The 10,672-nt window shown below is 39.4% G+C and overlaps 1 protein-coding gene across 3 annotated transcripts in view; it reads right to left on the bottom strand.

Annotated features, from left to right (window-relative positions):
• Window positions 1-6,073: 6,073 nt before the first annotated feature.
• The window catches only part of cd164l2 (CD164 sialomucin-like 2), a 43,999-nt gene continuing 39,400 nt past the window's right edge, over window positions 6,074-10,672 (bottom strand). For all 3 annotated transcript variants that reach the window (XM_043717245.1, XM_043717246.1, XM_043717247.1), the window contains one exon: window positions 6,074-6,862. In XM_043717245.1, the coding sequence (XP_043573180.1) occupies window positions 6,856-6,862 (7 nt within the window). In that variant the 3' untranslated portion in view covers window positions 6,074-6,855. The remainder of the gene's footprint in view (window positions 6,863-10,672) is intronic.

Genomic DNA, 10,672 nt, shown 5'->3' with positions numbered 1-10,672 from the left:
CATCCCTGAAACTTCTGAGCCAGAGAAAAAAAACGAAACAAACATTTTATGTAGCATAAACAAGAATTACAGCAAGTTTTAATCGGTGGAGCAAAACCATCTCCAGGTGACAGGATCGATCTATACAGATTAACACGCAGTGAGGAAACAAAGGAGTCATCGATAGAATTTTTAAAAATCAGCAATGGGTTGAAGGGTTACAGGGAGTGGGCAGGAAAGCAGAGGAATTCAGCAATGACCATACTGAATGGTGGAGTAGGCTCAAGGGGCTAAATGCTCTATTTCTTATTAACATTTCAACTCCAATAGCATGGGTTAGTTTCCCTGCAAATACGAACTTGCACTACGATGGCAAAAGCTTCAAAAATAGGACCAAGTGTGCAGCAAATTGTTAATTTTCAAGTCAAGCAAGATCAAATCCCAGTCTTTGTATGTGCATACAAAGGTGAATCTAATCCTGTCCAGACAGCATTGACAATCAGCCTAACTGATGCTATACGCTCCCCTCCAAAAAGCCAAATGGAACATTTTTCAGCCATTTTGCGAAAAAACAAGTTACGACATTTAGTCGGAGTGAAGGAAAACATTGTGTTGTGTTATAACCTTATTGCACTTCTCATTCGCACAAGAGATCATGGAAATAAGGCTAGTACAGGAGAAGACAAACTTTCCCCAGGGTCATCAGGACAGCTGAACGCAAACAGTCAAAACTATTTGTATGCAACAAAATTAAAAAAAAATGGAGTTGCATGCAAGGTTGGAGAAAAGATTGTGAATAATTTCAACAACATTTATATCACACTTAAGGTAATTGAGCGTTCCCAGGTGTTTCACAGTATTATCAAACAGAATGAGACACAGAGCCACAACCCAAACGTTTGGAGCAATTTTACTGTCTAGAAATTTAGAAGATTGGGGTGGGGTGGGGTGGGGGAAGAGGAGAGGAGGGGGGGTTGGGGAGAGAAAAAAAAAGGAGAAGAGGGGGAAGAAGAGAGAGAAAGAGAGATCAAATTGAGGTATTCAAGATGATAAAAAAAGGTGTGGATAAAATAGATGTGGAGTGGATGCTTGCTCTAGTGGGGCATTTTAGGACCAGAGATCGTAGTCTTAGGATAAGGGGCAGCAAATTTAAAACAGTAGGAGAAACTACTTCTCCCAAAAAGAGTTGTGAATCTGTGGAATCCGTTACTCCAAAATGCGGCAGATGCTAGGACAGTGTGTAAACTTGAGGAGGAGTTAGACAGATTTTTAAATTGTTAATGGGTTGAAAGGTTATGGAGAGAAGGCAGGAAAATGGGGGTGACGAGAATATCAGCCACGATCGAATGGCAGAGCAGATTTGATGGGACAAATGGCCTATTTCTGGTTCTAATGTCTTATGAACTTTTAAAAAAAAGTTATCAGCATGTGCAGCCATCCAGAGTCAGAGAATAAACAGAGAACCTGGAGATTGAGAGGGGGTTAACATCATACAATAATTTGGATTCAATGATGGGAATAAGAAAGGCCACAAGTTAAACAAAACTTGGTGAGAGTTACATACAATACAGACAGGGGTTTAGATTAGGTTTATTGGGGGGGGGGGGGGGGGGGGGGGGGGGGGGGGGGGGGGGAGTGTAATGAAATGTCTACAAGGAGAAGATTAGAATCCAGTTCATTTTCAGTAGATTTGCCTGCCCTCAAGTCAGCACCAGAATGACTGGATCCTGTGGTGAGATTATCAAAGCTGTGCGAACTGATCTGACTTATCAGCCATGACTCAATGGTGCAGCAGACTCAACGGGCTGAATGGCCTTGTCTCTGCTCTTAATGTTTTTTGGTCTTATTGGGAGGGGAGAGCAACAGTTGATTGGGATTGTTAATCTAGAGATCCAGATAATTCTTGGGGACTGGGTTTAAATGCTCCAATGACGGAAATTAGATTTATGTTTAGAACAAAATCTGGAGTTAAAAGTCTAACAATGATAATGAGACAGTTGTCAATTGTCAGGAAAAACCCATCTGGTTCACTAATATCCTTTTCATTAAATATCCTTTAGAGACATTCTTACCTTGCCTGACCTACATGTTACGCCAGACCCTTGAACACTTAACTGTCCCACCCCTTAGAGATGGGCTCTCAGTGTTGGCCTAGTCAGTGGTGATGCCCACATCCTGTGAACAAATAAAAATCTCCTCCAAAAACTGCTACTTATATCATAACTTTCAGCCATTTCCATAACACCCCTGTGCTTACTGACCGATATTAACTTCTGAACAAACAACATTTTGATTTTTGAATTCTCATCTTTGTTTTTAAATGCTTCAATCTGCTCAGATTCCAAGAAACACCATCCTCTAAGATGGCTATGCTCCTATAATTCTGGCCTCTTCCGAACCAGACATGTTAAAAATCACTGCACCTTCTCGTAGTCAGTTACCCAGCAGCCAAATCTCTGGATTATTCTTGCTTCTTTCCTTTAACAACTGCTGACAAAGACCTTGCTTATTTGGCCCAAGTCAGAATTCAGGGCAAACACAGGAAGGGTGTTCCAGAACCTAGAGTCACAAAAGGATATAGGGTCAGCCATTTAGGACTGAGATGAGGAGAAATTTCTTCCCCCAGGAAATGATGAGCCTGTGGAATTCTCTGCCACAGAAAGCAGTTGATGGCAAGACATTGAACGTTTTCAGGAAGGAGTTGGATTTGGTTCTTAGGGCTACAGGGAGAAAAAAGTAGGAGCAGAATGCAGAGTTGGATAATCAGACATGATCATATCAAATGGCAGAGAATGGTCAGTGGGCTGAATGGCCTACTCCCGCTCTTACTCTATGTTTAAAAGGTGTTTTATATGGTTGGTATTGTAGAGAGGTTAGCAATTCAAAATACTCAAAACAAAACTTCCTATACATTTTACAATGGTAAAATATCACCCAGAAACCAAAGAAGATGCTGTAGCTTTTGTTATTGGTATTAGTCGGCTCACTACCAGAATCAATCCACTGCCATACACAATCGTCATTGGAAATAGATTCAAATCACAAATTCTTGTCAAATCGATTTTAAATTGCACAGTGTAGCACAAACTGGGTTTGCAGTGGATTTCAAACCTTTCCCAAGAGTACAGTGAAAAAGTTGAAGATTAAATTTCAAAATTAAAAAAAAGCTTGTCGACATGGCTTTTACACACATCTTTAATGAATCTAAAACGTCAAAATTTCAATTCATGAAACAAAACCCCACTAAGCACAATGGAACTGAAAGCATCTTGCAACACCTCAAAAGCACCATCATGCTGCACAGGACTTCTGCTGCAAGCTGCTTCAAAGAAAATTACAGTCCAATGGAGATGAATTATAATTCAACTGACATTTCAAATTTTTTGTTTCAATCCTACTATACAGAGCTCAAGAGAAACAATCATGCCAGCGTGTGGTGTACTGCAGTCCAACTTAAACATCCTGTTAATCTTTAGATCAGTCAGTAAACAATTTGACAATTATTAGAACTACATTATCATCCAATTACAGCATTGTTTGCCAATTCTCCTTCCAAAAAAAAAGGTGGTCACACATGGTCACAATGTTAGTAAGTGGAATAGTAATGGGAGGTAGTTTTGGTTCACATTTAGGTAGATTTGGGAATTTAAATATTAAGAGCATCATATGACTTCAGCAGAACCAGTTTGCAGTAAATGGAGCAGAAAAAGGACAATTTGATTTGAAGTTTTGAGAGCAGTATGAAAATCTTCATAAGATGATCAGGGAAAGGGATTGGGAATTGGAATTGGAAAATCAGCAATTTCACGATCATTTAAATGAATAAACCAAACAAATACATAACAAACATGCTGAACAGCAGAGGTCCCATTGTGAATACACTAGACAATATAAACTAGACAATATAATTAAAAGTGCATTTAAAGAAATTTTACACCTCCCTCAATCCATCACGGATGGAGTGTTATATGCTAAGTCCCGTGAGGGTGGCCTCAAGTTAAACAGATTGTCAACCTTCATTCCAATTTCGATTATGAGGAAGTATGGGATGCTACATAAATCAGAGGACGAAATTTTGCATGCCTCGTTTCGGTTCAAGGGTGAAAGTGTGGCAGTGAAAATGTATAAGTTGAGCAAACCATTAGTGTTGGAAAAGATCTGGAACCCGAATATTAATCGGCAATTGGGTGAAGACGGTATTATCGTGGAAGATAATGAGGATGAGATGGAGGAATTCAGTAGTATTAACTACCCCAATTGGAGAGCCATAGAGGTACAGAGGTGGATGGCCCTCCCCTGTCAAGGGGCAGGTGTTCATTATTATAAAAATGATAATATACCTAACAACTGGTTGACGAAATTACAATTTATGAAGTTGTCCAAAGTTGTTAAGTCAATCTTGTTGAGAACAAATTTATTTCCAACACGGACATCGTTGTCGTACGGAAGGCCGTTCAATATCAATGTAATGATATTTCGGAGAAGTTTGCACATATTTCTGGGTGGTGCCCATATGTTAAAAAATGAGAATTAAAAGGCATAATAGGATAACAGAAGAATTAGTCAAGTTTGTTAGGAAGAATGGGTGTACAATATATGTAGAACCGCGAATTAAAAGATGACACCAGAAAACTTTGGATACCGGATTTAATTTTTAAGAAAGCACATCAAATTGTCGTGGTGGATGTAACTATTAGAACGGACCTACAGATCAACTCTCTTGAATCGGCTTAGGAAGAAAAAGATAACAAATATAAACATCTAGAAAAAGAGATAATGGACTTCACTGGTGGAGGTAATATATCTTTTTACGGTTTTGTGATAGGTGTTTGAGGGAAGTGGTTTGAAAAGAACACTGAGTTAATGAAATACCTAGGGATCTTGAAATTTAAATCCTTTGCACAGAATATCACAACCCTTGTTTTACCTTTGACCCTTGAACTTTTACAGATTTTTATGGACTCTTAATATCTCCTATTGACATAAATTAATAAGATTTTAGGTATTTTAATGATTGTAATTAACAATTTTAAATTGTTTTGATTTTAATTAGTTTTAAATTTTAAATATTTTATTAATTAAAATTGTATTATTTTAGATCACAGTTAACTGGTGGTGGGTAATTTGGGTGATAAATAATTAAAGTGCACGCTACATAACAGGCGATGAGTGGCAACCTAGTCTAACGGTCGAAAAACCCAGCTCATCTCTCGCGTTGCTGAAATTCTGATTCATATTGTTTTATATCGTCCCCTTAAGATCAACTGGCTGTGGTTTTGCTAGATAGGGGTATTTATTTATCGACGAGCGACGTTAAAATCTCGAAGAGGACACGATCCATTGCGTATGGAGAATGCATAAAATAGCCTAATGCCTTGTCATTTAATTAGTGACGCGCATGAATGGATGAACAAGATTCCCACTGTCCCTACCTACTATCTAGCGAAACCACACAGTCAAGGGAACGGGCTTGGCAGAATTAGCAGGGAAAGAAGACCCTGTTGAGCTTGACTCTAGTCTGGTACTGTGAAGAGACATGAGGTGTAGAATAAGTGGGAGGCTTCGGCCACCGGTGAAATACCACTACTCTTATCGTTTTTTCACTTACCCAGTGAGGAGAGCCCTGAGGGGCTCTCGCTTCTGGTCGGAAGCGCCCGAGCACGACCCGCTCCGGGAGCAGTGGCAGGTGGGGGAGTTTGACTGGGGCGGTATACCTGTCACACTATAACGCAGGTGTCCCAAGGCGAGCTCAGGGCGGACAGAAACCTCCCATGGAGCAGAAGGGCAAAAGCTTGCTTGATCTTGATTTTCAGTAGGAGTACAGACCGTGAAAGCGGGGCCTCACGTTCACCCACTAATGGGGAACGTGAGCTGGGTTTACACCGTCGTGAGACAGGTTAGTTTCACCCTACTGATGTTGTGTTGTTGCAATAGTAAATCCTGTTCAGTACAAGAACCACCGCAGATTCAGACATTTGGTATATGTACTTGGCTGAGGAGCCAATGGTGCGAAGCTACCATCTGTGGGATTATGACTGAATGCCTCTAAGTCAGAATCCTGCCTAAATGTAACGATACCCTAGCACCATGGATCACTGGTTGGCCTAGGATAACCGACTCTGGTCGGTGTGTATCACCATTCGATTCTGGTCTGGAGTGCGGCCGTATGGGTGCCGCCTCTCTCTTTTACTAGCACCTCATGTTCACGGGGGACCTGGTGCTAAATCATTCATAGACGACCGGATTCTGGCTCAGGGTTTCGTGTACGTGTACTGGTAACATTAAATGGGACTTGCTAGCATACAGGAGTATGGTACATAAATTTCACTCTTCCAAATAGTTTCCAAATGCACTGATTCTTAAAACTCTTTAGAATTATATTGGTCTGATCATCTTTACTGTTCTCAGAGCTTCACACAAACTTTCAGAAACCAGTATAAAGTGACATTTCATCTCAGAAGTGAATTAAACATTTACACATTTAGATCTTGAACCAAAAAAAATCTCAAAAAGCCAAAAAAAAAACCAAACAGGCTCTGCATCAAGATCTTTTATTGAAAAAAAAAAGCCACTGTAGTCTGGTCCATAAAAAGCACCAAACAATTAACAAGATCTTTTCACTTGATCTCTGTATACAAATATCATCTCAATACAGTGCTACTGAGGGTCATAGCACAGAACATTAGTCCTGGATGTACTCTAGTATTTGTAGCCAATTCAATCCACCACGTCAAAGGCAAACAGAATCTTAAATCTCCTCCACTATAATGCAATATAAACGTGGCATTAGTGAAGACAGCTTCATTTAATAGTGTTTGCTGGGAAGTGAGCAGATTTATTTTGGCCACTTCAAAGCCATTCTTTCCATCCTTGTGATTATATCCTATTCCAACAGAAGAGATTTGTTTTAATTCAGCAAAACACAAATATCACAGCAGTGAAATATCTTAACATTATACACAATACTTTTGAAATAAAGATACAGCATTCTTTGCCTGTTGTTCAAACAATTAAACAATTACAATTACAATATTCCCCCACCCCATCCTTCCAGACTGCTCTCGAATGGGAATACACTGAAAGCAATAGTTGTTACGGTGAATCCAAAAAATGTCAATTACTAATCTACCAATTTGCAAATATGAATTACAGCAGAAGTAAATCAGAAGGTCATACCAAATTTCAAGTGAAGTACATGGTAATTATTTCTGTGTAATTACTTTAGCTCCTTCTACAAACATAGAGGGGCGCTGTTGGGAATAGGTGATGAACTGACAGTATTAATACAACTTTATGACCGCCATCATGTGTGTTCAGCCTCAACTTTGTTAAACGTCAGGCCAGCTGATAATACATCGCTCGACTTGTGATTCGGCAATGAACTGGCTTTAAACAAATTTCTTCATGGAGAAATGGAGGGCTTCATGGAGTGCTCTATATTACTGGGAAAGAGGGTGCGTGAGCCAGGGAGAAGGTGAACAGAGGGATTACAAAATGATAATGAAAACACAGAAGCCAAAGGGGGAGGGCAACAGCTGAAATGTTAATTAAGGGATGGGCCTCAAGTGGACGTTGCTGAATGTCCAATTACAGAACTCTGGGGGCAACCAAGGGCAAGCAAAATGGAAGTGCTGGGTTTGTTAGCACTGCTCACACCCCATCAGCAAATAAAATGACGTCAGAACTGGTGAAAGTGGAACAAGCAACTCATCTTATGATAGAACAGGCAGTATGAGTCACTAGTAGAATTTGTTGTAATTCCAAAACTAATTTGATATAGAAAAATTCCAATTTAGCAATAAGCTAAAGGTTCTGCTCGCTATCCCCAGTGAATCATTAATTTGCCATCACGGATTTAAAGCTTTACATAAGGACTGTAAAATTGAACACTTATTTCTTCATTTTTCTGCCTTTATATTCTATGTTTTGGTTTACCTTTCTGTTTTGAGAAATTACTAGTGTGGCAACATTATACAAAATACATCGAAAAGTGTTGTATCAAAATACACATGATAATAAAAAGTAGATTGGATTGGAAAACATTGCCCGATAGTGGACATGTTTTTGGTGTCCAAATAAAAAGGAACTTGAAGGAGAAACAAAAATAGGAGGATGCACTATGAATTTTCAAAGAAGAACCACAAATGGCTAAATTGCCTCCTCCATGAACCCTTAGGTGTACAGGCAGAAACAGTACATACTGTTCTACTGTTTACATTCTATATTTTGCTTCAAAAGTAACTCTTTTCTAGCTGTCATTTACCAGACTAGGTATTGCTCAACAAGAGCAGATAATGTTACTTCAAACAGCTCAATGCAAAATGCGAGAGAGTACACTGTTTTAAAACATTTTAACATTGACAACAGGAGATGGCAGGAATGACAATAGCATTCTCACGTTACTCTGTAGCTGGATTTGATGATGGCATGATAATAGAATTACCACACTTAGTGACAAATGCAAAATAAGCTGACCACTTAGGACCTGGGACGGAGGGAGAGCTGGCCAATTTAATACAAAAATTGGCTCAACAGCAGGAGACAGAGGGTGGTGGTGTGGTGTTTTTTGGACAGGGGTCCTGTGACCAGTGGTGTTCCATGGGGATCAGTACTTAATCCATTTTGCCATTTACAAATTATGATTTAGAGATTATAGGAGGTATGGTTAGTAAGCGTGCAGATGACACCAAAATTGGTAGTATAGTGAAGAAGGTTTAGATTTCAAAAAGATCTTGATCAATTGGGTCAATGGGCTGAGGAGTGACAGATATAGTGTTTAATTTGGATAAATGCAGTTCAGTTTCATAATTTTGAAGTTTGCATCATATACAGACAGTTAGTTCAGGCAGTGTTTAGCACACTTGCCTTCATTGTTCAGACCTTGGGGTATTGGAGTTGGGATGTCATATTGAGGTTGTACAGCACATTGGTGAGGCCCCTTCTAGAGTAATGTGTCCAATTCTGGCCAACCTCCCTATAGGAAGGATATTATGAAGCTGGAGAGGATCAGGATGTTGCTGGGAATGGAGGGATCGAGTTATAACAAAAAAAATAGACTGGGACGATTTTCACTAACATAGGAGGTTGAGGGGAGACCTTTGAGGTATTAATGTAAGGGGTATAAATAAAGGTGAATAGCAAAAAGGTTTGTTCCCTGAGGTAGGTGGGGGGTGCTCATATACAGGGAGCATATTTTTAAAGGCAGAGGAGAAAGACTTAAAGTTATTTTAAAAAGACAATTTTTCTTTAGTCGGAGAGTGGGGTGTGCGGAATGAGCTTCCAGAGGAAGTGATGGATGCAGGTATGGATACAAAATTTAAAAGACATTAATTCGAAATGATTGGAGGGATATGGGCCTCGCATGGGCAGGTGGGACTAGTTTAGTTAGGGATTATGTTTGGCACAGACTGGTTGGACTGAAGGGTCTGTTTCTTTTCTGTATGACCGGCTTAATTCAGCGACTGTAAAGATCAAAGCGGAATTACATGGTTTCTGACAAATTCTCCCCACCACACAACAGTATACCTGGTTTGCACAGTTTAAAATCCGATTGAGATGTGTATTTGGGGGTGTTGGGTAACAACTGTCAGATGAGAAAGAAAGAAAGAGCGCAAGAGATGCTCTGCAAGGTCCGTTGACTGATTATGCTAATCTCTGCACAGACCATGGCAAGGTATACTGGTCGGAGTAATACTTTTAGAAAAACAGAATCACAATATTAAAAGAATTTCACTCCTCACACTGCTACTTAGAAAAATCATCTTTCAAACTATAATTCTTATCATTTAATAGATCAAGGCATTCTTCAAAAACAAAACCACAATACAGGCTTGAACAACCGGCTGCTTGAACCATATTAAAAATGCTGTTTCTTTAAGTTATATTTGAACAATGTGTGCAAACAAAAAAAAGGCATAAATCAAAAAGGATTGGGTTGCTGATCACTACTGTCTGCAACACATCACCTTTAGACAGTTCAAAGCCAACAATCTAAATGTTCAGAGTCCAATACCATCTGTGCTTATCAAAAAAGAGAGAAAGCACATGGGTTAATGGCGTGATGAGACATGCATTTGAATCAAAAACTTCATCAGGGTGCAGACTATGTTAGAAAGATGCAAAGTAAAGACAGGACTCTGTTCTATCGAGAGAGCATATTGAAGCATACTGCAGACAGATAACAGCAACACTGGTGATGCATCCACTCCCGAGCTCTGGTAGCAAGCCCCGGAGGGGTCTATCAGAGGGAGAGGTTCTCCTCGTTAGAGAAAAATAACCACATCGTACATCAATAATTTTCTTTTAAACATTGTGCTATCATCCCAATTAGCAAAGAATTTTTTTAAAATGTTAAATATTTCACTCATGCTCATTCAATACTATGATATTTAGACTGTAGCAGTAATTAAAACACTGGACAGGAGTCTATTCTCTTTTCACTGACAACATTTAGACAAAATAAAAAGAGGAAGCTCTCAGGCTTTTGCTGGGTAATAGATGCCAAGCATTGCCAACATCAATTATTATAGTTTACCAGTACAAAGGTCAGGCCACTATTGGCACAGTTGATAGTTACTGCAACAAAAGACTGTACCAAATTGTAGAAAACTAGAGTTATTATGAATCTAGATATACAAAGCTCTCATCCTCTGCCTAGCAGGGTCAGACTTTAGGGTTAGCAAGCTAGATTTTA

Source organism: Chiloscyllium plagiosum, chromosome 27, assembly GCF_004010195.1.
Source record: "Chiloscyllium plagiosum isolate BGI_BamShark_2017 chromosome 27, ASM401019v2, whole genome shotgun sequence".
NCBI classification, from domain to species: Eukaryota; Metazoa; Chordata; class Chondrichthyes; order Orectolobiformes; family Hemiscylliidae; genus Chiloscyllium; species Chiloscyllium plagiosum.
Note: the sequence above shows the minus strand (reverse complement) of the source record. Positions and strands in the feature narration are given on the sequence as shown.